At 46.3% G+C, this 26,830-nt stretch overlaps 2 protein-coding genes across 5 annotated transcripts; both read right to left on the reverse strand.

Moving 5' to 3' along the window:
- Nucleotides 1-396: 396 nt before the first annotated feature.
- Nucleotides 397-17,767, reverse strand: LOC105480794 (adiponectin receptor 1). Of its 3 annotated transcripts, XM_071078242.1 has the most exons (9): nucleotides 17,551-17,767; nucleotides 13,590-13,656; nucleotides 10,297-10,531; nucleotides 8,086-8,202; nucleotides 6,637-6,808; nucleotides 4,883-5,069; nucleotides 3,671-3,858; nucleotides 1,608-1,801; nucleotides 397-1,289 (listed from the first exon to the last, which is right to left on the reverse strand). In XM_071078242.1, exons 3-9 carry the CDS (start codon nucleotides 10,435-10,437, stop codon nucleotides 1,161-1,163), a joined length of 1,128 nt encoding a protein of 375 aa, XP_070934343.1. In that variant the 5' UTR covers nucleotides 10,438-10,531; nucleotides 13,590-13,656; nucleotides 17,551-17,767; the 3' UTR covers nucleotides 397-1,160. The 3 variants fall into 3 exon arrangements, with proteins under 3 accessions (XP_070934343.1, XP_070934350.1, XP_070934351.1); XM_071078249.1 differs by lacking the exon at nucleotides 13,590-13,656 and having other exon boundaries at nucleotides 17,551-17,682; XM_071078250.1 differs by lacking the exons at nucleotides 13,590-13,656; nucleotides 17,551-17,767 and adding an exon at nucleotides 17,275-17,351.
- Nucleotides 17,768-20,907: 3,140 nt separating this feature from the next.
- LOC105484753 (cytochrome b5 reductase 1) lies at nucleotides 20,908-26,344 on the reverse strand. 2 transcript variants are annotated; one of them, XM_011746679.2, is made up of 9 exons: nucleotides 26,209-26,344; nucleotides 25,767-25,916; nucleotides 25,546-25,618; nucleotides 24,905-25,011; nucleotides 24,401-24,530; nucleotides 23,637-23,720; nucleotides 22,671-22,756; nucleotides 22,094-22,193; nucleotides 20,908-21,727 (listed from the first exon to the last, which is right to left on the reverse strand). In XM_011746679.2, the coding sequence occupies exons 1-9, from the start codon at nucleotides 26,221-26,223 to the stop codon at nucleotides 21,555-21,557; spliced, it is 918 nt and encodes a 305-aa protein (XP_011744981.1). In that variant the 5' UTR covers nucleotides 26,224-26,344; the 3' UTR covers nucleotides 20,908-21,554. The 2 variants fall into 2 exon arrangements, with proteins under 2 accessions (XP_011744981.1, XP_070934356.1); XM_071078255.1 differs by lacking the exon at nucleotides 25,767-25,916 and having other exon boundaries at nucleotides 26,209-26,274.
- Nucleotides 26,345-26,830: the final 486 nt, after the last annotated feature.

Genomic DNA, 26,830 nt, shown 5'->3' on the forward strand with positions numbered 1-26,830 from the left:
TGGGTCTCGAACTCCCGGTCTCAAGCAATACACCCGCCTCGGAGTCCCAAAGTGCTGGGATTACAGGCGTGAGCCATTGCACCCGGCCCTGAGAATCTCCTAATTATTGAACACTACTATAACATACTGATTTCTCTAACAAGATGGTCTGTTCTTTTCAAATGGCTCTATGAAAAAAAAAATTTAAAAATGTAAAAAGATAATTCGTGCAATAATTACATAAAAAAGCTGTATTGGGGAACAGATGCTAGGAATTCAATTAGGTTCATTTATTGGCCTGCATGTGCCAGCCTGTCAATGCCTATGATTCAAATTTGTGCCTCAGGAGAATCTGAAATTATCACAGGTCTGACTTAATCTTTTGGAGTTGTGTGCAAATAATCAAGACCATACATGTGAAATCTTTGAATGCCAAGTGTCTTCTGTACTTTCTTTTATTAACATCATAGTCTTTGCATCAAGATACATAGCAATGATAGCAGGTTTCTTTTTAAAGCTTAGTATTAAATATTAAATATCTTTCCCCATTTAAATTTTACATTACTCTGCCAAGAAAAAAAAAAAAAATTAAAACTCAAGTTACTTGAAGCCTGGACACACTTCCATGATTAGCCGGGCTAGGTAAAAGTTGGTGGCTTGCTTCTTCCTGCTCTGTAAGCAGATCCAGGCCCTAGAAAGATGGGACCAGGGTATATAATTGTTTTTGAAAAGTGTGCTACAAAAATGGATGGCCTGTTATAAGCCAGGATACAAAGTTAAGGATGGGGGTAAGGGAGGGACATTTTCTTCCAGAAAAAAAGACAGAATTTCTGAAGAGTCCCAGTCCAAAATTTTCCCAAAATGGCTGGAGGAGAGGATAAAATCTCAACATGAGTTTCAAAGTACTGTCTCTGTGAGGGGCCGGTAGATGCCTTGCTGAGGAGGGTAACTGCTGGGGGGGATGGCTGAGTCTCACCATGCCCCATCCCCAGCTAGGAGAATGGAAATGGAAAGTTTATTGCCCAGTGGGGGTGAAACTGGGCTGAAGCTTGGTTGGTACTGAATTCTCTAAGAGGTTTCTTCTGGAAACAGACAACTCAGACTCTTCCTCTCACTTCAGCAAAGAAGTTATTTTTAAAAGCACTTGGGAAGTTCCTCCTCCACCCCGCAGGTGGGAAGGCTCAGAGAAGGGTGTCATCAGTACAGCCGCCTTCCAGGCCGTAACGGAATTCCTGAAGGTTGGAGACCCCATAGAAGTGGACAAAGGCTGCTGCCACCACCAGGACATGGAAAATCTGATGAGACTGGAACTGTAGGAATAAAAAAGAGAAGAGCCTTTAGGATAATGCAAGGAGGAATAAGAAACAAGTAGGAGAAAGCATTTGCTACTTCTAGTTTCTCCTTAATTAAACAAATTTGTTTTAATATCATAAAAGTGGTATAGTTTTAAAAACACAGTCCTTGTCAGAAATACACCAAAATGTTAACACTGACAATTTTCCTTCAATGTACATATATGTACCTCCACACACTATATGATCCCAGTCTCTCACCACCTTTGCCTCAGACCTTTAAATGTGGGCTGTTCATTCACCATCACAGGCCCTGCTGGAAGACTCATTTCTTACCCATATGTCAAATTTTCCAGGAAAGAAGCGCTCAGGAATTCGAGCAGCATAAAGGCCAGCTCCAGTGATGTACATCACAGCCATGAGGAAGAACCAGCCCATCTGGCCCACTGTGGTGGCCTTGACAAAGCCCTCAGCAATAGTAAAGTGCATGGTGGGCACGACGCCACTTAAGCCAAGTCCCAGGAACACGCCTGAACAGAACAGACATAAGACTGTCAGACAAGGAAAGAGCCACCACATGGAAGGCACTGCTTACTCTGAAATTTCAATGTTTATGATAATTAGCTATTTTTTGATGAACAGTACATGTTTAGGAAACTTAGTTACCAGATGGATAACACTCAGCAGATATTTCTTCTATGTCCTGAATGGGAAGAAGCTGTGTAAGTGCTTACTACCTTTTAAGGAGCACCAAGAACAAACATCTCGTATTTTTCATTATCTGTTAAGGAATTTAGGTAAAAATGATATGTCAAGACCCTCTGATGTCTAATTTGGGTACAGAACTTAGATGGCAAAGGCTTCAGTTGGCTCCCAAGTCAGAGAAGCGTAGGGGAGGCTTCCTGTTAAGATCATAAAAGTCTTACATAACCGGGACTCTGACCTCCTGAGTAGACAGATATACCCAGATTAGCAGTTATCCTGTAGCTGCCGGGACACACAGATAAGGCAAGAGCAAGGGAAGAATGGGTACTTGTCTCAATACCATTACACTACACATAACTGAAGGGCAGGGACTACCTCTCCATCTTTGTAGATACCCTTGTTTAAGCACAGTGCATGGCACGTGGCTGGTGCTTGATAAATATTTCATTATTATTTTTCTTTTCTTTTCTTTTCCTTTTCTTTCTTTTCTTTTCTTTTTTCTTTCTTTTTTTTTTTTTTTGACATAGAGTCTTTCTTTGTTGCCCAGGCTGCAGTGCAGCAGCGCAATCTTGGCTCACTGCAACCTCTGCCCTCCCTGGGTTCAAGTGATTCTCCCGCCTCAGCCTCTCGAGGAGCTGGGATTACAGGCACCTGCCACAGCGCCGACTAACTTTTATATTTTTAATAAAAACAGGGTTTTACCATGTTGGAGAGGCTAGTCTCGAACTCCTGACTTCAAGTGATCCGCCCGCCTCGGCCCCCCAAAGTGCTGGGATAACAGACATGAGCCACTACTCCCAGACAATATTTAATTAACTGAAGGTTAAAATATAGCAGATATTAATTGTAAAGGAGATAAAGACTAGTGGTAATTGGTGGTGTTGCTGCAAGTAACGAAAGCTTAAAATAAGAGTCCAGATGAGATGAGACAACACAAAGATGTTTATGCTTGTAGCTATTACTTTGTTACCAGTGTTTATGCTCAAGGTATTTTCATTCACCAAACCAGGTATTCCATTCCCTTAGTAAAATGCCTCTGAGGGTTTTAATTTTAATCCATTGATCTGAGCTTGGGACTCAGGTCACTAAAATTACTGTGCTTGCTACATTTTTTTTTTTTTTTTTTTTTTTTTTTGAGACGGAGTCTCGCTCTGTCACCCAGGCTGGAGTGCAGTGGCCGGATCTCAGCTCACTGCAAGCTCCGCCTCCCGGGTTCACGCCATTCTCCGGCCTCAGCCTCCCGAGTAGCTGGGACTACAGGCGCCCGCCACCTCGCCCGGCTAGTTTTTTGTATTTTTTAGTAGAGACGGGGTTTCACCGTGTTAACCAGGATGGTCTCGATCTCCTGACCTCGTGATCCGCCCGTCTCGGCCTCCCAAAGTGCTGGGATTACAGGCTTGAGCCACCGCGCCCGGCCGCTTGCTACATTTTTAAACTGTCACAGACCAAGTATAAGAGTAGCTATATCTGTGCTTGCAGTTAATTGACTAGCTGGGTAATGATCTGTCCTATTAGCATTCTACTGAAATAGTATGAACTGAGCTTTGAAATTGATGCTGTTTTGAAAGTTCTGAAACACAAATCAGGGCTTGGGTGGGGTTCTCAAGCTGCAAACCTTAAGGCTCAGATAGGTTTGAGCCTATTAGGCCTAAGGTCTAAATACTTTTGAGGTTTACATATGTCTTCCGACCTACCTGCTCTTGTCTGCCGGTGCTTAGGAGTGGCAAACCGGTCCCACTGCGCCACAATGATGGCAGAAATGCCCAGGACACAGACGATGGAGAGGTAGATGAGCCGTGGCTGTGGGGAGCAGTAGAAGGAATAATAGAGCCAGGGGACAAAGCTCCCCATAATTAGAAGAGCAATCCCTGAATAGTCCAGTCTAAAAAGAACCACAAAAATGAAACAAATCAGTGGGGGAAATGAATTTGTATGGCTCCTTTAACTAGCTCTTTCTGTTCTCCACCTGCTCCCAGATTGAACCATTCCCTCACTTCCCATACAATCTATCCTGTATTCTGGATTAAAATTCCACAAGGTCACTTCTATTTTACGATGGAAAAGTCTCTAAGAATCCCCATTCAAAGAACTCTATCCCTTTCCCTTACTAGTGAACAGCTGTATCTCCCCTAGTAGACACTCGAATATAGAAATTCCATCACAATCCAGCTGGTTCCCAGCATCACACTCAGGAAGGGCTTTGAAAATTCTCCTATTCTGATAGAATGAGTTCTAAAAACAAAATTCTTAAATTGGGAGTGGCACTAAGGGATACTCTAGCTTTTTCTATCTTAGTTGACTTTTTAAATGAGGAAAATGTACCCTTCTTACTGATGTTGTTAGGAAAAACAAAATAATATACCACTGTCACCACCAAAACCAATAATAACAAAAACAAGCAAACAAATAGAACCCCAGGCTCACAGCTGGGGAAGAGAGAAAGCACACGATGATGGACATCTGGAGCTTCCAGCAATGCATGGGCAGCAAAGATAAGCTTTACTTGACTGGTGGGTAGGAGCACCAGCAGAATGAAGCACAGAATATTCACCACACCCTACTCTGGCTTGGGCTAATAGTAAGTTACGCTAGGAATGGGTACAAGGTCTTGGAAAGCAGCCAGTGCACTGGCACTCTAAGCCGCACAAAAGATAGTACTTTTCAGGTAGAAAATATATTCCACAATTGGTCCCTCCATCTGTTGAGGAGGATGCAGTAAGTCTGTTCATTAACTGTTCAGGAGAAAAGCTTCATCACCCCACTATCCCCACAGAACAGAGAGGTTTTCCTCTGGCATATCAAGAAACCTTGAGGAGTAATATGAGCTCCTAGCACCCAGTAAGCACTGGGATCTCAAGATGTGACAACAGTGCACAGTCCTTTCCTATGGTGTTCTTTCAACTCACTTGGAAAAAGTCCGAGAGACTTTCTCTGAATGACAATAGACGGTGTGAAAGAGCCAGGAGAAGCTGAGGCAGAGCACTGCACCCAAAAAGAACATCCCAAAAACCACCTTCTCCTGTAGAGGGGCCATGAAGTACATATTTGGTCTGAGCATGGTCAAGATTCCCAAAAAGAGAAACAGCACGAAACCTGCAGGAGGGTAAAATTAAAAAAACCTGTAAGAAAAAAAGGAATGTGTACGCTTTGACGGTTGATGTTTTTGAATCAGTGAGCTAAGGGCAACATCACTAACGATCAGGGAAATAGAAATTAAAAGCACTATGAGATACCACCTTACTCCTGCAAGAAAGGCCATTATTAAGAAGTCAAAAAACAACAGATGTTGGCATGGATGTGGTGAAAGGGGAATGCTTATACACTCCTTGCGGGAATGTAAATTATAAATTAGTATAACCTTTATGGAAAAGGGTACAGAGATTCCTTAAAGAACTAAAAGTAGAGCTACTATTTGATCCACCAATCCCACTACTAGGTATCTACCCAAAGGAAAAGCAGTCATATGAAAAAGACACATGCCCATGTTATGTTTATTGTAGCACAATTCACAACTCTAAAGATATGGAACCAACCTAAGTGTCCATTGACCAATGAGTGAATAAAGAAAATGTGGTGTATGTACACCATGGAATACTACTCAGCCATAAAAACGAATGCAATAATGTCTTTTGCAGCAACCTGAATGAAGCTGAAGGCCACTATTCTAAGTGAAGTAACTTAGGAATGAAAAATCAAATACTATGTATGTTCTCACTTACAAGTGGGAGCTAAGCTATGAGTATGCAAAGGCCTACAGAGTGATATAATGGATTATGGAGACTCAGAAGCGGGAGGGTGAGATAGGGGTGTGGGATAGAAAAACTACATATTGGGTACAATGTACACTGCTCAGGTGATAGGTGCATTAAAATCTCAGAATTCACCAGTATATAATTCATCCATGTAACCAAATCCAATCCCCACCCTTTGTAGCCCAAGAGCTATTGAAAAAAAAGAAAAAATCAGAAAGCTATGAGGTTTAGCTGTGTAATTGCAGTCAAAAGTTTCAAAGAAAGTGGCACCGGTCACAGAAACCCAGACAAAAAGACCATTTTTTGAAACGTTGGCATTTTACTTTTTTTTTTTTTTTTTTGAGACAGAGTCTCGCTCTGTCGCCCAGGCTGGAGTGCAGTGGCCGGATCTCAGCTCACTGCAAGCTCCGCCTCCCGGGTTTACGCCATTCTCCTGCCTCAGCCTCCCCAGTAGCTGGGACTACAGGCGCCCGCCACCTCGCCCGGCTAGTTTTTTTGTACTTTTTAGTAGAGACGGGGTTTCACTGTGTTCCCCAGGATGGTCTCGATCTCCTGACCTCGTGATCCATCTGTCTCGGCCTCCCAAAGTGCTGGGATTACAGGCTTGAGCCACTGCGCCCGGCCTACATTTTACTTTTATAGTCGGAAATTATGAAGTACAGGGAATTGTCTCCACCTAGAACAGTTCTGCCAGGGATCACAAAAGAATATCTAGTCCCAATTTCTTTGGTTTCTAGGCCTTTTACTCTCAGTCTTAAAGATCAGTGATCAAGGGTCAACCAAGGTCATTAGTAGTTTAAAGGCAGAACACCAACTGTCAATGAATCCGAGCAACTCTGTTCGGCTCTATAATCCCTCGGCAGTTAGGGAGACAATGAATTCGACTTTTCCCCATCCAAACCACTCACCAAGCAGATGGGTCCAGATGTTGCCAGTTTCTGTATGGATGCGGAAGATGCTCTTGAAGCAAGCTCGAAAGGAGGGCATGGGTGGTCTGTGACCATGTAGCAGATAGTCATTGTCCTTTAGCCAGTCAGGGAGCACATCATATGGGATGACCCTCCAACGTCCCTCCCAGACCTAGAACATATACACTTTCTCTAGGTAGGGCACTAGAGAATAGTACCTTCCCCAAGGACAAGCAATGATGGAGAACCAGTCTAAGAAGATGTCAATGAGGCTCTGAATGGTCCTAAGTAGTAGTGGAGAACCAGCCTGGACTGGGAGATATCCAAGACATAGCATGAATGGGACTAGCAGAGTCCTGACTCATATTTTGACCATTAAAAAAAAAAAAAAAATCCTGGCTGGGTGCTGCGGCTCATGCCTGTAATCCTAGCACTTTGGGAGGCTGAGGCGGGTGGATCACCTGATGTCAGGAGTTCAAGACCTGCCTGATCAACATGGTGAAACCCTGTCTCTACTAAAAATACAAAAACTGGGCATGGTGGCAGGCACCTGTAAACCCAGCTACTTGGGAGGCCGAGGCAGGAGAATCATTTGAACCTGGGAGGCGGAGGTTGCAGTGAGTGGAGACTGCACCACTGCACTCCAGCCTGGGTGACCAAGCAAGACTCTGTACTCCAAAAAAAAAAAAACAAACCCTTTGTCTTTGTTTTATGTTAGTTTATCTGGAGAAGTTTTAAGTAAGTGTTTCTCAACCTTTTAAGAAAATATGGTGCAACCAGGCTGGGCACAGTGGCTCCCGCCTGTAATTCCACCACTTTGAGAGGCCAAGGCGGGCGGATCACCTAAGGTTGGGAGTTCGAGACCAGCCAGACCAACATGGAGAAACCCTGTCTCTACTAAAAGTACAAAAATTAGCTGGGCGTGGTGGCACATGCCTGTAATCCCAGCTACTCGGGAGGCTGAGGCAGGAGAATGGCTTGAACCCGGACGGCAGAGGTTGCGGTGAGCTGAGATCGTGCCATTGCACCTGGGAGACAAGAGCAAAACTCCGTCTCAAAAAAAAAAAAATATGGTACAACTTCCTTTAGGCTACTTGAAATCTCAAAATTGATATACTGAATAAAAACAAAACAATTATAAACATCATTTTAAAAAGCACACAGATCCCTCCTTTGCCCCTCTCCAGGAGATTCTCTCTCATGTCCCATCCCTCCACCAATTAGATTCTAAGTTCTTTACTTTTTAGAGTAGGGATTTTCACGTCTTTTTAGAGTAGGGGTTCTTAATCTAGGATCCATGCACTATGGACAGGATCCAGGGAGTAGATGGCAAATCCACTCCTTCCCAGGAGTAAAAGCTCTTCAACCCAGTGGAAGCTTGCTGGCTGGGGACATCCCAGACAGGCCTGCTGCCCTTCCTCTTCCAGGACAGAAACTCATAGGCCATACCTTGTACACAAACTCCTCCATCTTCTCCATGGCGTGGTGGGCTTGCAGGGGAAGTGTCAGTACCCGCACCTCCTCCTCTTCTTCCTGGGGCACTGGACATGTTTGCTCTTCTTCAGCCTGTGGGGGAAAAACCCCACAACAATCCAGGGAGTCATCTCATAAACTCTGCTATTCCAGAGCAGAGACCCAGAAAAACCCAAACCTAACGCCTTATGCCCAGCCTCTTTCCTACAGAGGGTCTTGTGGTCTCTTCTCCAAAAGCATACATACTTAGTTTACAATACTAGTTAGAAATTTATTAATACTTCATAAATGCTGGAGTGAACATTCTATGCAGTGTGTAAAAGGACTCTCACAGAGACTAGCATTGGGGAAATGCAGGATTAGCATACCAGCTCTAGGTACTGAATGACATCCTTTCCTCTAGGATAGTGGTTCTCAACTTTCCTCAGTTTCCCAAAGAGTTATCTCTTCTAGGCCATTACATTTTCTTTCTTTCTTTTCTTTTTCTTTTTTTTTTTTTTTGAGATGGAATATTCCTCTGTCACCCAGGCTGGAATACAGTGGTGCAATCTCTGTTCACTGCAACCTCCGCCTCCCAGGTTCAAACAATTCTCATGCCTTGGCCTCCAAGTAGCTGGGATTACAGGCACCCACCACCACGCCTGCCTAATTTTTGTACTTTTAGTAGAGATGCAGTTTCACCATGTTGGCCAGACTGGAACTCCTGACCTCAAGTGATCCTCCTATCTTGGCCTACCAAAGTGCTGGGATTACAGGCTGTGCTACCAGCCCAGCCTACATTTTCAAAACAATGAAAAAGAGAGTTTCAGAGAGTTCCATAACAATAATTCTGTTCAGAGTTCCCTGTTCACTGACTCTAGGGATGCTGTCATGATTGAAACTTTGTATCTATAGCAGCTCCCCGGAGTACCAGGGCCTCAAAACTGGTTCCATGGAAAACAGCAGTACTGACTCCAGGGCCTAAAAGAGCACACCCAGGAGAGCACTTGCCTGTGAAAGGAAGGGAACTTTTTTCTCTCTCTCTATCCCAAGGCTCTGAATCATGTCTATAGAAAGCCTGGCAGTTCAACTCCTTTTCTGGGCTATTTCTCTCCTGTTGTTGATGGTCACTGGTAAACACATTGTCCATCTTAGATTTTGTGCTACAGCTTCCAGCCAGCCTACCCCAATGTCCATTCTCTCTCTTCCTAAGTAACAAAGTCCACAGTTTTGTTCAGGGTGGCAATGTTACTGCAATTTTACTCAGGCTGCACTTTCCAACCTCCACTGCAGCTGAATATAGCTATGTAAGTAAGTTCTGGCCTAAGTGTTATGAGGTACTTCCTGATAGTCCCTTTATTTTTGTTTTTCTGAGAAGGGGTTTCACTCTTGTTGCCCAGGCTGGAGTACAATGGCAGGATCTCAGCTCACTGCAACCTCTGCCTCCCAGGTGCAAGTGATTCTCCTGCCTCAGCCTCCCGAGTAGCTGGGATTACAGGCGACTGCCACCACACCCAGCTAATTTTTGTATTTTTTAGTAGAGATAGTCCCTTTAAAAGGGAAAGAGGTGGCCGGGCACAGTGGCTCACACTTGTAATTCCAACACTTTGGGAGGCTGAGGCAGGAGGATCACTTGAGCCTAGGAGTTTAAAAGATTAGCCTGGGCAACATGGCAAGACCTTATCTCAATAAGAATAAAAGGGAAAGAGAGGGCCTTTCTTCTCCTTTCCCTTCATGGGGGGTAGAATGTGGGTATGATGGGCAACATATTAAGAGTGATGGGGGAGCAACACAGGTGCCTGATAGTGGTAGAGTCTCCATATTAGCCCTGGATTGGTTACTTCTGAAATTCTTTTGCTTGAGAGACTTCTGTCCTGTCAAAGCTGTAAGGATTTTTGTGTGTTATATGAAGCCAAACCTAATCCTAATTGACTGCTTCCTTTATTCATTCAGATATTTACTGATTATTTATTGGACTGCAGGCCTTGTGCTAGGCACTGGCGTTACAAAGATGAGTGAATTCCCAAAAGCTTACAATGGGGAAAGCAGACAACAGATGTTTATAATAGTATGATAGAGACTCGGATAGAGACATTTCCAGAATGCAATGTTCCTCCTTTTGGACAGTGAGATCTTAAAAAAGAGAAACTGAGAGAGTTCTAAGGAGAGAAACTGAACAAGGGGATGACTCCTGGGAAGATGACTTACTTTGGTTGGGTTGGCGATTACCCGTTTGCCCTTCTCTTCTAGCAGGGGTCCTAGTTCAGCCAGTTCCACCGTGTCAGTTTCCCTGTTACTGGCAGGAGTCCCATTCCCCTGTGCCACCACAGATCCTTTGTGGGACGACATCTGGCTGGTACCTCAATACCCTGCAGCTTCAGCTTGGGGAAAGGTTGGGGTCTCTCAGCCCCAGGGGGCAGAGATCTCCCTGTGATAGTAGACACTAAAAGCAAACACAAATATGAAGGATTGACAATTTATTCCTCTTACAGTTTCATTTCTATACTCTAATATTGAATAAGAAGCTAATCAACCCATATCCTGTCTCCAATTCTAAAGGCCAGTTAATTGCTTGAATGAAATCTATTCCTGTCCTCCCTCTTTAACGTCAGCCTTTACCCAGAACCTCACTGATCTTATAAGTAAGGCTGAAAATGTAACACCTAGTTGCTTGCTTTCAAATGATCTAAGGTTACTGCACCAAACTGTCACCACAGAAAAACAGCTACCCACCCTCAACTCACTCCCACAGGTATGGAACCATTTAGTGAGAAGAGTCTCACCTACCACTCCCAAAGCTCACTCTGCCCAAGAAAGGCCTAGCTCTGAGACTGAGGAACAAAAATATAAAGCCATCATCTGGCTGCAATTACTACAAGATCATCCAGGCTTAGAAATGAATTAAATGCCAACTGAACTCAGTTGGACCTTATCTACAAATGCTTTGATAAATGTGTCATGCATACAAAAGGAACTTGGTTATGGGACAGATGCCTAGTGGTTAATTTCTCTGCGAAGTCTACTAATTCTATTATAGCATTATAGCCTGAGTTCAACCCTGGGATAACAAGCTTTCATTACAATCTGTCCCGCAAGCAAGCAAGAACTTACCTGGAAGCAGGAAGGTAAAGACAAGGAGGCAGCCCCAGTTTACCCTTTGCCACACACATACCTAATAACCAGCTCCACAAGAACTTGTTTCAACCACCACAACCCATAATCTAAGCCCCACTCAAATGAGTATTTCAGAAACTAGAGACAGGCACACACAAAATCAGAAAAACCCAGAATTCCATTTTCTAGGAAAAATCTCAGACACTTTAGGTTTTCCTGGGTTGGACTTTCACAGTAGTCTTTAATCAGGCCTCAGGGAAATGCAAATAAAAAAAGAGGGAAAGAGGAGAAAGTTTCCAAAGATTTCCACTATGCTGTAAATGATTAGTTCTTTCCCCACCCCTACCCCACACAAAGGACTTTATTAGTTATAGCAATAGCAGTTGCCAGAATATTAGCATTTTCTGGCATTGGTTACCCAAGCCCCACCCAAACCCAAATAACCACATTGCAATGCAGGGAGGGCCAGGTAACACCTGCGCATGGAGTGGGTTGCATTCCGGGAGAGGAAACTTAAGCTTAGGAAGCTCCAATCTTTTATATTGGGCAGCAAACATAACTTTGCTCCTGAGGGAGACACTATATCATCCATGGCTATTCACTATATACAAACATCTTTGATATCTTGTGTTAGTTCTTTTTTATCTAAGAGTAATCACAATTCCTTCTCAGGGATTATAAATCTCTTTCTCTGACTCCCTAACTCTGTCTGTCTATCTGTCTCTCTCTCTCCCCCTCCTTCCCTCCTGGGGCTGGGACACCCTTCTTTTCCTGCCCTTGGACATCAGAAACTCCAGGTTCTCCTGCCTTGGGATTCTGGGACGTGCACCAATAGCCCCCTGGGTTCTCAGGCCTTCAGCCTTAAACTGAACCAGTTACGGACTTCCCTCGTTGTCTAGCTTGCAGATGACATACTGTGGGACTTAGTCTCCGTAATCTCATGAGCCAATTCCCCTAATAAATCCCACCTCTATCCATATGTATGTATCCTATTGGTGCTTTCTGGAGAAACACTTACTAACACATCAGGTAAGGGCAATCCTCAAGCTTCTAAACAGTCATGAGTCATGCTACGCTCAACCCACAAGCACAGCTGAAAGCAACCAGCAATTTAGTCCAAGAGAGACAAAAACAATAACTTGCTATACAGCAGACCTTTATATGGTGTCAACACATAGGCAGTTCCTCTTCCTTTAAATGTGCAAGACTCTGACGAGATGCCAGCACACAGTCATAGTGAACAATTGAGCTCAAGGAGAACAGGAAGCTGAGGGGTTCTGAAAACCTTGAGGATGGGCAACCCACATGACAGGGACACTAGGAAATTTTTCTCAATAGGCTGACCTCAAAACATATTTCCTCAAAGTGAAGTACTACTGAATCAGCACCTTTACTTAAAAAAAAATTATATTGCAAGCAAAAAACAAAAAACAAAAAACAAACAAACACTTTATATCGCAAGCAAAAAACATAAATAGTTTTGGGCATCTTGGATAAATCTGAAAAGACGGGCACACTTAGCTTGCGATACTGTTGGCAGTAATTTAGATCAGACCATCAGGGCAGAAATAAAACAAAACAAAACAAAATTCTGGTTCTGAGATGCAACACACGGATCATAAGATAATAAATATACTTTATTTTGGTTAGAACCCGTTTCAAAATGAATGAATGGGGCAGATTCCAGCTTGCGAGCATATGACTTAACTTCTAGCCACTTAGATAAGGGCTTATGCACATTTTCTTGTGCTTGTGGTGGCTTCTCTTATCCCTTTCCCCAGAGTAAGTCAACACATTCATTATTTAGCAAGTGTATTTAGGAACAGCACCCTAAGGCATTCTAAGATACTGTGCAAAATACAAGTTGAACAAGTTGTAGCATTGTTTTCAAAGAGCCAGATAACATAGGTAGTTTGTCATATGCACAAAAATAAGTGATACAATTTGATTGCTCCAGGAGGGCAGTGGAGGGAGAGAACCCCTCAACTAGAACGGTCACACACTAAATTTAGTCATTTTGAGTGCTATGTAACTATTTTACTAGAGGCAATGAGAATAATATAGAGAAAATTTAAGTTGGGCAATTAGGGTCCAAAGATCATATGCAGAATCCAGCTTGGCATTCTTACTAATTTCATCATTTGATCTGAAAAGTTTTTATGCCCTCAAGTCTTCTGGTTATCATCAGCCTTTTCCCTTTTCAGTCCAACACAATTACTATTAGTTCTTCTGATTCCCTCTAGCTCCTCTATCACTAGCTCCTATATCACCTCTACACATCTTCTAGACCCAGAGTCACCAAAACCTGAGACCCCAGTTAACTCACAAACCAGCCAACAGCTACAACTCATCATACAAAATATATCATCATGCATTAAAGTACATACAATGGAGGTCAATGGAGATCATGTCATCATAGTGAGCAAAGTCCATTGTCCAGTTTGGTCTTCTAAACTGTAGTAACACAGAGACAGGAAAGGGAGAGATAGGGATCGGACGTCTGGCAAGAAAGAAGAGCAAATAATACTAGGATCTGAAAATACCACTTCTATGGGGTGGATCACTCACAAACAATGGAGAATTACAAGTGTGTTTTAGTCTATGATGTAAAATCAGAACAAACCCCTAAGGTGTTAGAATGATCCTAGGAGAGCCAACTTTCTGCCAGTTTTCTATGTCCTTATGTATTTTAGAGGAAATGCCTTTCCCCTCAAGCTTGCCACACCCAATATTGCAAATTATATTTGAGCCAAACTCGACTGAGTGCATTTTTGATGGGATTTCTTCAACTCAAGCTAATAAACTTTTACCACTAAGCTTTCCAACTGGGTAAACCTAGGATATTAGAGAGTAAAGCTGTGGAGCAGGGAGGTGTTTGTACTCCTATAAATAAGATAATCTTGTGCCAAACTTGGGGAAAAGACTGATTTTTAATCACCAGCCAGTTAGCTGGAGAGTTATTTCACTGATAGTTTTTGGAGACATTTATACTGTGAACCAATTCCCAAGTTTTCCAGGTTATAGCACACCTTTCCAGGAGGCAAAGACACAAAGTTTCTAAGAGTTTAGTTCCCGGGCCTTTAGAGAGTCTGTGGGTAGGCTCTTTCCATGCCTAGCCTGATTCTTGTGCTAAAGCAAGACCAGTCTAGCAGTATAGATAAAGAACACAGTCATCTTTCCCCTTATCTACTGTATGTTAGGGAGGATAGTTTCACAGCTTTGTTGGAGAAATATGAGTCAAAGCAAAAGCACATGTTTGAAATCACCAAACTACAGTAATAGGGCCTCAGCTCTCCTACTTGATGCCAAGCGTCCCAAAGTCTGAAGTGGAAAAACAATCTGACTTCCTTCGTAGTTCTTCCCTAACAGAAGAAGTCTTTTAAGAAAGGGTCTTGCTCGGTCATCCAGGCTGGAGTGCGGTGGTGTGATCTCAGCTCACTGCAGCCTCAACCTGCCGGACTCAAGCGATCCTCCCACCTTAGCTTTCCAAGTCTTAGTAACTGGGACTAAAGGCATGTGCCACCATGCCCAGCTAATTTTGTTTAGTTTTTGTAGAGACGAGGTCTCACTATGTTGCCCAGGCTAGTCTCGATCCCTCCAGCCTTGGCATCCCAAAGTGCTGGGATTACAGGTATGAACCACTGTGCCTGACTGAAGAGGTGTTTTTGAGCCCTAACAGACAGGCAAACTTTGCTAATGTTATGACAAAAAAAAGTGAACAGTATACAGGCATATGAAGGATTTTAACGCCAGCCCATTTTTTATTTTTTATTTTTGGAGTCAGGGTCTTGCTCCCAGTTCAGTCAGTTCCAGGCCCAGGCTGGAGTGTGTGGCATGATAATAGCTCACTGCAGCCTAGTACTCCTGGACTCAAGCAATTCTCCTGCATCAGCCTCCCAAAGTGCTGGGATTACAGGTGTGAGCCACCGCGCCCAGCCAATGCCAGCTCCCACTTTTTTTTTTTTTTTTTTTTTTGGAGACAAGAGTCTTGCTCTATCCCCCAGGTTGGAGTGCAGTGGTACAATCTGCTCACTGCAACCTCCGCCTCCCAGGTTCAAGCAATTCATTCTCATGCCTCAGCCTCCCAAGTAGCTGGGATTGCAGGCACCTGCCACCACATCCGGATAATTTTTGTATTTTTAGTAGAGACAGGGTTTCGCCATGTTGATCAGGTTGGTCTCGAACTCCTGACCTCAGGTGATCCACCTGCCTCAGTCTCCCAAAGTGCTGAGATTACAGGCATGAGTTACCATGCCTGGCCTGTGTCCCCAACATTTCTGAGCAGGAAAAAGGAATCAACTTCGAGCATGGTGAGAGGAACAAAGTCCAGGAAGTGACATTAGGGACAAATGGACATAACAACATTGATGAGTACTGACCCAACAAAAAAACCTCACCATAATTCACAAAGCTTCTAGATATAAAGATGACTGCTTATCTTACCTGTGTGATAATAAGTAGATGGGACAGGATAATGTGGTAGGAGTGATAAAAGTTTTCAGTTTGACTTTGTATTAGAAGTCAAAGGAAATTTCCTAAGGAAACAGAGAACAAATATACTGGCCTAGAAAGAAGGGCAATTTCTTAACCTTCATTAATCTGAGAATACGGATTACTTACAATATGCATGGTGTTGTGGTCAGAGAGACAAAGCAAAGAGGAGTCAGAGGGTTGAAATGGTTGTTGGCCTCTAAACGGGGGAAATAACTTTCCTAATATCATTCTACAAGGCTTAGTGCCATTATGTGCAGGAGGAATTCAAAAGAAAAGCGCAACTTTAGTTGAAGTGATCAGAAAAGTTTTGTGGAAGATTTTATGAAAGGAGCTTGATAGGTGGAGATGGAAACAGGGCATTCCAGGAGTGTATATGGTATGAACAAGACATGAAAGAACACAGTCCCCAGGGCAGTAAACAATTCATTTTTCCAAAGAGTCCTGGAAAGGTAAAATGAGGCCAGACTGAAGAAACTGAAAATAGCCTAAAAGCCTACTTAAGGTGGTGTACTTTATAAATCAGCAATGGGGATCGGTGGATTAATGTTGCTTTTCTGAGATTCTCTCCTACCTGCAGGCAAAGTCTTGACCACTGAGAACAGAAGGCTTTCAGATTCTACTCTACAATTAGGTATAGTTTTGCGGAGGTCTACCCTAACATGGGCCTTCACAGGTAACACTGGTTTTTATGACTGATTTCCCAAGTGCAAATTACAATATGGGTACATAAAAGTTACTCCTGGAGTAAATACACTTAGTGGCTGCAAGCCGGAACCCCGACATTGCAATCTGTTTAGCACCACCCTAAATTCCTGGCAGTATACAGATACTATACAACCTCAGGAACCGAAGTTGCACCATGGTGCCCTACCCAACTACTAGCAAAAGAGAAAAGCAGTGAACAGACCCCACTATTACTTCATTTCAGAAAAGAACCAGCCATTATAATCTTCATTTGTTTTGAAGACCGCAGCCTATGTATTCTCAGCTGTATTTTCTAGCCCTTCTTCCAAATTATTTGAGGGAAGTACTATGGTTAATCTACTAAAGAACCATGGCCTCCTGGTGCTCCTCTGACATCTGAAACGGTGTAAACTGAAATTGGCCTTGTCAGTTTCCCATTCTCCCACGGAGCACCAGAGGGAAACACTTACCTATTTTCTTAAAATCGAAGGCTTGAAGACCAAAATTCTCAAACAGAAGATAGTATACATCAATCCTAGATATCTCAGCTAATGAAATTTCATTTTCCCCCAAAGTAGCTTCGATTCTGCCCCGCATTTCAGCCTTCAGGATTTCCTTAACCCTGCAGAGCGATCACCAACCTCCCTTCCCACCCCATCAAAGTGAGGGCACTGTCACGACGTGGCTTGCCAAAGATTGTTGGTGTAGGAACCTCTGGGCTTCCCCGCCACCCCGTGCGGCTGTTCCCCGCTGAGAGGCGGTTCGCGACCTAGGCCCGCAGCACTCCCTGCCCACGCGCGGCGGCCTCGGGGCCAGGCTTAGCTCTGGCTGTCTGGTCCCGATCCCGGGAACCCATGCATCTCCACCCCGTGGGGCTAAAGGCGCAGCACTCACAAGACTGTCGGGAGTCGGGGGACAGGCGGGGACTAGCGCCCACTGCACCTAGGCCTCTTCGGAGGCGGCGCGCAGTGGGAGGGGCCGGAAATGTTTACAACCTCAACCGGCTGGACGCTGGGAGGCCGGGCGGCTCCAGGGCTGGGGCCCGGGCCCCTTGGCACTTCGGAGCGGGTTCCCCCAACGGCTGTCTCCTCCCCAGGCCTGGGTCGGGGCCCCCGGGTCCCCGCGCTCCCACCTAGTCCCCGCCCACCGCGCAGCCCCGGGGAGACTTACAGCCGGGCGGGCGGGCGGGCTCTGCTGGGGGCCGCGGTCCCCCGCGCTACATCCCGCGGCGCTGGAGGCGGCCTGCGGCCGAGCGGCCCCGATCTTCAGCGCCCTCCCCGCGCCGGAAGGGGCGCGCGACCGCCCGCGTCACCTCCGCAGCCGCGTCACCTCCTCGCGGGCTCTGCCTCGCCCGTCCAATCCCAGGCCTTCTCGCGGAGTCCCAATCACAGGCCCGCGCCCGCCGGCCACACCTCCCGCCCGGAGCCCAGCTCTGCCGCCCCGCCTTCCCTGCCGCCTGCCCACCCCCTCCGCCGCGGCCAGGTAACCTCCACCCGCCCTGGGCTTGCGGTCGCTCGTCCGATTCCACACTCCACCTCGTTCCACTTCGTTATCGCAGCCTGAAGTGCGTGATGGAGAAGGAATTTCAGAGAATGAGGCCGAACGTCGGGAGGGAATACTGAATTTTCTACCATACACCTTGTCTCTCATCTTCTCTGTCCCCAAGGCTAGTCGTTTCATCTCTGAAACACTTCTTAATCCCTTCTTCAACCGCACAGTCCCTCCCTCCCACAAACTACTGAGCGCCTACCATCTGCCAGGCCCTGGGCTAGACCTCAGTCTGCCTCCTGTTATTTTCTTGTCAGAGAGCGGAATTGTTTCTAACCACTCTTGCTGGTGAACTCGTGCCCCCGCTCCTGCTCCTACAGGCACCCAGAGTGCAGATCGGGGAGACGACATAGGGTATAGTACAGACCCTGTCTGAACCACACAACACAGAAGGGGATTTCAGGGTCTGCCATTTTCTCATTTCTCCCAAGAATGAAATAGTATTATTTTATTCCCACTTTTCAGATGACGTAACTATCATTTGGAGGGGTTCAGTAATGTGCTCAAGGTCACAGACTGGCCAGGGACAGAAGCTTGGCTCTATGTGACTCTAGAGCCCACGCTCTGGAGCCCCAGACACAGCAATACACAGTTGCTGAAAAGCAGAAAAGCAATGTCGATCTTCCTCTTGTGAGCGAACCTTCAACTCACAGGATTATTATAAGGATTAAATTATGTGATATAGATAGAGTACTTGGCACAGTACCTCGATATGGCTGTTAACTCAAAAAAAGTTTTAATTTTTTTTTTTAGAGACACGTTCTTACTGTCACCTAGGCTGGAGTGCAGCGGTGCAATCATCAGATCATAGCTCACTGTGCAACTAGTGCCATTCTAGAGGCAGAGAAAGTGACTCATTGTAATCTGATATAGGTGCCTCAGGGACGTGGCGTTAATTCTCTTCGTCCTGGTTAAAAACATGGGCTCTGGAGTCACACAGAGCCATGCTTCTGTCCCAGGCCAGTGTATGATCTTGAGCACATTACTGAATCCCTCCAAATGATAATTACCTCACCTGAAAAATGGGAATAAAATAATACTATTTCATTGGGTCTTTGTCAGGATTGAGTGAGATAATTCATGCAGGTTCTTATGATGAGGCCTGGTCAATGGTAAGTGCTTTCTAAATGTTAGCTATTACCGTGTTGCCCATTGTATAAAACCCTCAGAAACTTCCTACTGTCCAAAGGATTGAGTCCAGGTTTCTTCAGCATAGTGTTTCAAGGCCCTTTGTGAGCTGGCTGTAACCTCTAAGGCCTCATCCTCCATTTTCCCTCTGGCATGTTGGACCTTGGTGAACTAGTTCTTTAAAGTGAACTTCTCTTTCATTCCTCCAGGCTGTTGCACATGCTGATCCTTCTGTTGGACTGCCCTTCTCATTGTCTGCTGCAAGATGCCAGCAGATTACAATGCCCACTTCTAGGTTTGAGTTTGGCCTCAGATAATCCTAAATTTACATTTAGGCTCTGCCAGCCACTTACCAGCTGTATGACATTTGGCAAAGTATTAATCTTCAAGTCACATGATTATCATAAGGATTAAATTATGTGATGTAGATCGAGTACTTAGCACAGTACCTGGTACATGGCTCAAAATATTTTTGTATTTTTAGGGACAGGCTCTCACTCTGTCACCTAGGCTGGAGTACAGTGGTGCGATCATGAGATCATAGCTCACTGCAGCCTTGAACTCCTGGGCTTCATGGGATCCTCTCACCTCAGCCTCCCAAGTAGCTGGGCTACAGATTCGTGCCACCATGCCCAGTTAATTTTTTATTTTTGTAGAGATAGGGTCTCACTATGTTGCCCAGGCTGTCAAAAATGTTAACTCTCTTTCCCCTCTTCCTCCCTTTCTGAATCTTTCTCAACCTCTTCCCGCTTTGTGCGTACCTCTGCTATGGTATTAGTCACACTGTATTATAATTATTTGTCACTTGTCTATCTTAGACTGTGAGTTTTTTGGGAGTCTAAGACCAGTCTTGGTCACACTTGTATCCTCAGGGCCTAGCACATGACAGATCCTTAATAAACGTTTGTATGTTGAGTGGATGAGGCAAAAACCCATGCAAGACAAGGAATGGTGATCTTCCATGTAGGAAATTCTCTTTACCAGCCTGCTTCACTGTCTGAGCCCAACATTCCTAAGCAAGATTTTCCTTCCTGGAGGTGAGGTGGCTGAGACTGTGTTACAGAGCACAGTGCATACACATATTAGCTGATCAAGAAATGTTGGATGGCACACCATCAACAGAATTTAGTGAAGGCTCTGCCCTAGGGAGGGGTGAATTCTGAGGGTCCTACAAACCTTTCTCTCAGAAGCCCCAGAAACAGCAATAAACAGTTGCTGAAAAGCAGAAAAGCAATGTTGACCTTCATTCTGAGCCCACCACATTGTTTTGTTGCAATGAAAGTAACAAAGAAGAATCTAGAGAGGCTGCCCTAGTCCTACCCTGGGAAAGGGAGTAGATTGGGTCATGCTCTCATAGCAGAGGAGAAGGGCGCTCAGGACAGATGGGCCCGGGGGAGGCCAACTCTATCCGGGCATCAACAAGTCTGGCCAGGGCTGGTGATGTCAGGTTACTTTTTAAAGAAGGCTCCTCTTCCAAACAGAAAGGCAACACTTTGATTTGTGTGCCAGGTTCCCTGAAGGATAAATATGGTGAAGGATGGGCCAAGAGAAGGAGGAAGGGGAAGAGTAGCATATCAAGGGAACACTGTGAGGAGCAAGTAGGCTCAAAAATGTCCCCTCTAATGTGTGTTCTCCTTCCCCCACCTTGAGAGCCTCCAGGGAGAAGCAGAGCTCTGCCTCTGCTGAGACAGCTGCTGAGATGATCACTGAGTCTGCTGGCAGCTAATATTTCAGCACATGGTACAACTTCTCAAAGGTTCTTTGGAACACCTGGGAGAGTTCCATGCTGGCAAACCCTTCCTCCCTAGGTCCTCGGGGATTTGGAAACAAGGACCCCAGACACAACAACCCTTTCCATATCACACAGGGGCCTCAGCCCCATTTATTTGCACAGCCAGGGGTTCCTGCCACAAACAGCAGTTTTCGATTATCAGTAGCTGTTTCCCTCTAGCCTGGGCAGGGGCTGAGAGAGACACACACAGAAATGTGATATTTCAGACTCCTTTGAGATCTGAAGAAACCATTTCCTCCTTTCTTGCCATCTCCATAAGATACCTCTGGAAGTATGCTCAACTTATACTCACATGTACAGATTTGCCCATAGGTTAAATAGTGAAGGTTAAGTAAAACCCATTGCACAGACTGTTCCTTTCATCACAGACACAAAGAAGGTGAGACTAAGATGCTATCAAGGAACTAGCCAATCTTGGACCAAGCATACATGCTCCCTTTTTTCTTACTCCATGGAAGAGACTGCTCCATGGGCCTCTCCTGGACCTGTTGCCACGGGGAGATTTAGGAGGCCTTCCAAGGAATGACTCAGCCTTGGCCCTCTTCCATGGCTACAGGAATATTGTTCCTGCAGGTACTATCCAGATTTCAGCTCTAGATGGAACGAAAATAGCTGAAACTCTCAGGAAAGGAATCTAGGGCTTATAGTGCTTGAGTACTGATGGGGAACAATGGCAGCAAACAGCACCAGGGAAGCTGGAGGATGCTCAGTAGGTGAATCGCATCTTTTGCGAGTAGCCCAGTTTGTCCAAGTTGGGATGGCAGGCCAGCTGCACCATTGGGGGTGGCCCACAAAGCAGCACCAGCACATCATCCCCTGGAGCAGGCAGGTGTTCCCGGATCATGTCGGCAGTCACAAAGCCCTTGCTGTAGGCCCAATCTGAAGTTTGGGGAGAAGAAAGTACTTAATACTCCAGATACATGCTGGCAAGCGGGTGTGGTGCCATGAAACTGGCGAGGGCCCTGAAAAGCTATGGAGAAAGTGTCAAGTAGTAGTAGCAGCTGGGAATGGGTATACTAAGCCTGCCTCAGGCTAAGCCTTAGCAGCACAGCCATCCCTGTCACCCACCTGGTAAACAGGAACCCAGAGACAAGGGACCAGGAGATCCCTGTGTCTGTGCACTCAGACTTCCGAGTTGGCAGTGTGGGGCAAGGTTGATTTGACCAAAGCCAGAACTCACAAAGGGGCAAGGCTTTGATTGTGATGATGAGGGGTTAGTGGGATGTCCAGAAATGGGAAGGATACCTTTTGGGGGATGATCCAGAGTGAACCAGAGCTTAAAGCGATTGGGATAGCGGGCCTGCAGTTCCTCCAAGTCCTCTCGCAAGATGATATCCTTTTCTGTCTGAAATGCAAAGGGGAAGGAAAGTCTTTAGGAGTCTTCTCAGGCCCACATAAAAAGTTTTCTGCTATAACAACTTTTCAACTAAGAAAAAGAATGTTAAGGGAATGCAGAAGTTCTAGGAAATAAGCAAGACTTGCAGTGCTTTTAGGGAGTTAGGATAAGGAGAAGAGGGGAACAGCCTTTATCTACATATTATGAAGGAATAAAGATGAATATTTAATCAAGAAGATCTAAGTTACTGTGCTCCAGACTAGATGCCTTAAAAGTTTTCTTTTTTCCTTGGGGGCCAGCGAAGGAATGTGATTCAGTGCTCTGTCCTTTCTCCTCCTTATTGAAAGAGGACCCTGTACCTTACAGAGGGACCTTGGGCAGAAGCTAAAACAGGGCACTGGGCCAGTTCTGCCCATCCATACCGTGTCTCTTAGCCCTACCCACACAGCAACTTTGAAGTCTTAGGGTGGAGGAAAGCAAACCAACCTGGTTGGCAAAAAGCAGAAAGCACTGGGTTGGATCTTCAGGGACTTTGAGGATGGCCCGGATCAGCTGTAGCATTGGGGTGATTCCTGCATGAAGATACCCCACAATGAAACGTACTGGCCACACTCTGCCCTGTCCTGGGTCCTTAGCTGACCAGCCCTTTCATCTTCATTCTGCTCATTCACCACTGCGCTCCATTTTCCTTTAGCATTCTCATCCTCTAAACTCCTCCTGCATATTCTCCAACATCTGCATTTCCAGGCACCCTTCAAATTCATATGAGTTCATATTGTAGAAATCTTTCTTAGGAACCAATCTAAGACTCTTAATGAAAGTCCTTTGGAGGCTAGGACTTCAATGTCACGGATGACTACAAGTACCTCCAGATTCAAAGATGAGGGTTCTAGAACACTGTATTTGCAGAGGTTAAGTGCATGTACTTAGGCATTAGGTAGAGCCAGATACTAATTTTGCTCTAGGCCATTACAAGTGAAATAACCCTGTGGAAATCATTTAGCCTCTCTGGACCTCCATTGTCTCTCTGTAAAAGGGAAAGGCTAGTACCTACTTCATAGATACATATATATGTGTCTAATTTATGTGTCTAATATATAGTAGTGTATTAGACTACATAGTGTCTAATACATGGTAGTGTCCAATGTGAATTTTCTTTCTTCCTAGCTAGTCATTCCTAGCTGCTTCTCTCTTCTCTCACCTAAAAACTATTAGATCCATTCAATATGAGGAAAACTCATTTAATTTGTTTCTCTAATTCCATCAGTTAAAATTTTTTTGGTTTCTACCTGGTTATGATTTTGTTTTTCATATGCTAGGGAGCTCTAAGCATTGCTGGAAATCCCCTGATGAACAGCTTGGCTATGATTACCAGTCTTCAGAGAGTCACCTAGGAATTTGCATGGCAACAGGCAACAATAGTGGGAGAGAAAGGCCCTCAGTGTAATGCACCTGTCCCGCCGGCAATCATCCCCAGTTTCTTCGCCACTCGGGGTTCTGGTGGAGATTTCTTGTTGGGCTGAATGTTAAAATGCCCTGAGAAGTCAAGTGAAGAGAGCAGTGGAAGAATAAAGTCAATACAGCGAACTTAGAAAACAAATGCAGAGTTGAAAATATGCCCGAGGCCAGTTGAGCAGCTGCTATGACATCTGATCCTGGAGCTTGGGTGGAAGTTTGACTTGAGCCAGCCCTGACAATAATATACTTGAGGGACAATGGGGCCAGGGCTATCTGTGAGTCAGTTCAGGGCCACACAGCATTATCAACTGCTTCTGGCAAAGTGTCACTCCCTGGTGAAGGAGACAGGCACGAAGCCAGGTGTGAATCTATTTTCCGAAGTGACACACAGCAGCTCCAGGGACTTGCTAATGCACCCAGCTGTTCCCATGGGAAGGGCTGAAAGCTATCTCTGGCTCTCTCCACAGCTCACCCCGGGGGGCAAATTTTTGAAGGAGGGGAAGAGGGGCACATGTTTGCTTTAGTAATCTCCACAGCTGCCATGGCTAGGGAATTCAAGTGGAGGAGGAACTGCTTCCTGTGGCAAATGGGGCTGAGAAACATGCCTTTCTGTCGTATCAGTGCTATGTTTAGAAGGAAGGGCGGCCCCGGCCCTTACACACATGCACACACATGTGTACACACAGCCATACTGTGCCAAGAGGACTATGGGAACTGATAAAGTGGGAGACAGGTTCAAGGAGAAAACAGGTCATTACCTTTTCCAGTGTAAGTGAGCAACCCGCTTGGCCCCCGAAACTCCACCACATCCCCAATCTTCAGGCTATCTAGGTACTGAGACATCTTCCCTCCCTCAGGAAATTTGGGGTGCACACCCTTCAGGTAGACCTTACAAGACAGAGAGAAAAATACCTTATTTGGAATGTCAATGGTTTCTGAGCCCCATGTTGACTAAACCTCCCTGAGGCTGGGGCAGGGATCAGATATGTGCTATCTTTTCCCCATCTACATACTTTCTTTTTTTTTTTGAGTCAGAGTTTCGCTCTTGTTGCCCAGGCTGGAGTGCAGTGGCGCAATCTCGGCTCGCTGAAACCGCCTCCTGGGTTCAAGCGAGTCTCCTGCCTCAGTATCCCGAGTAGCTCATACTTTTTTCATATCCACAAAGTATATACCATTTCCAGCTATCAGGCACATCTTAGAAATTTCTACAAATCCCAGAAAGAATGGGTAAGCAGCCCCAGGGTCCCTTCCTAGCCCCTTACCTTGATGACAAGATCCACGTAGCCTTGATCCTCATCACTGGTGACAGGAGTGTATGGTCTGATGACCAGGCTGCCATCAATTCGGGTGGAGAGGTAGATATGTTTGCCTGGGGACCGTGCAGAGAACTACGTAAGGGCTGTCTGTGATGTGCTGCATCCCTCAAAATACTCAAAGAGATTTGAGAGAACAAGATGTCTTGCTTCCTGCTGTGGTTCCAAGGAGTTACCAGGCAGGGAAGATTCACCCCGTTGAACCCTCAGTTGGATCTCTCATAAGCCCCCAGTTGAGGAAATGCTTATTTCCAGCGTTTCCTGCCAGTTACTGCCAGGACCTTGACAGATGAGTCAAAAGGGTCTGGGCAATGGGAAAAAGTTAGTAGTGCTTGCTCAGATGGAGTAATTAGCAAATCCTGCAGGGAAGAGGCAAGACTGTTGAGTGTTAAAGCTGGTTGGGGGCCACGGAAGCCACACCCTAGAGGGGCCCAGTGGCACCTCACAGCTTGGAGGATGCAGAGCCAAGTGGGGGAAGGGGAATGGTGTGTGGAGTAAACCGGTTGAAGCAGCCTGTTTCATGAGACCCCAGGAGGGGAGTCACCTTCTGAGGATACCAGGGAAAGGAGCCCATTCCACACTTTCCTTACCCACAGGCAGCCCCAGAGTGTGGTGGGCGGTGGGCAGGGCAAAGCGGAACCTCTTGGTGTTGTGGCTCACAGTCTGGAGGGTGGAGGACACAAGTGTTTCACCAAGCGTGCCTGGCGCTGCCACGTCCCTTGGACATCCCAACCACCGTGGGTGCTGTACCCTCCATGCCAGAAGCACTCTGGTCCCCTCCTCCACCCTGCCCCTTTCTTCCCCAACTTACCGTCTTGTCTAGCAGTCGTAGCAGGTACTTTTCATTGGGGTCCAGGAGAGTGACCTGAGGCCGGCGGGACCTCCGAACCAAGTAGGAGCCCACAGCCAGGCCGAGCAGAGTGACCAGCCCCACCCCCAGGGAGGCCAGCAGGACTGGGCTCTGTGGGTAGAGGAGGCAGCGTAACCGCCAGGCTGGGAAAGAGCCCGGGGCTTGGGTGCTGACCGTCCCAGGGGTGGCGATCCCGAGCTCCAGCGCGGAGGCATGCCAAGGGCAGAGGAGTAACCTGACAGGGTCCCGAGCCCGGATGTGCGGGACCGGGACCCCAGCATCCACCGTGGGCCCAGAGCCCTGCGGGGCGGGGTCGACAGCGACAGCCCCTGGTCCGGAGCTGAGTGGCCAGAACCAGATGGGGAGGGGTCCCCCAGTGGAGGATACTGAACGAGGGTCTTACCGGCTGGATCCCCATGACGGAGCACCTTTTCCTCCACCACCCGGCAAGCAGACAGATCCCACAGTGCGCCGCGGGGCGGGTCGGAGGGCCGGGCAGGCCTGAGGCTGGGCAGGGCAGGAGGCGGGACCTCGCGGCGCCGGGGGGGCAGGAGGCGGGGCCTGGCGGGGGGTGTCTGTCCGGGGCGGGGCCTAGCAGGAGGCGCCGGCGGCTGGGCCTGTTGGGGGCGGGGCCCGGCAGAGGCGGGGCTGGTCCTCTCTGTGCCCCACCCGGAAAGGGAATTCCGCTACTCGGTAGCTCAGGGTCTCCGGTGCTTATTCAAGATTTTTTAACTTTTTATTTTTTTCGCTCTGTCGCCCAGGCTGGAGTGCAGTGGCGCGATCTCGGTTACTGCAACCTCCGCCTCCCAGGTTCAAGTGTTTCTCCTGCCTCAGCCTCCCGAGTATCTGGAACTACTGGCATGCGCCTCCACGCCCGGCTAATTTTTTTATTTTTTTATTTTTTTTATTTTTAGTACAAACCGAGCTTCACCGTGTTGGTCAGGTTGGTCTCGAGCTCCAGGCCTCAAATAATCTACCCGCTTCGGCCTCCCAACGTGTTGGGATTACAGGCGTGAGCCATCGCA

This window comes from Macaca nemestrina, chromosome 1 (assembly GCF_043159975.1).
Source record: "Macaca nemestrina isolate mMacNem1 chromosome 1, mMacNem.hap1, whole genome shotgun sequence".
NCBI classification, from domain to species: Eukaryota; Metazoa; Chordata; class Mammalia; order Primates; family Cercopithecidae; genus Macaca; species Macaca nemestrina.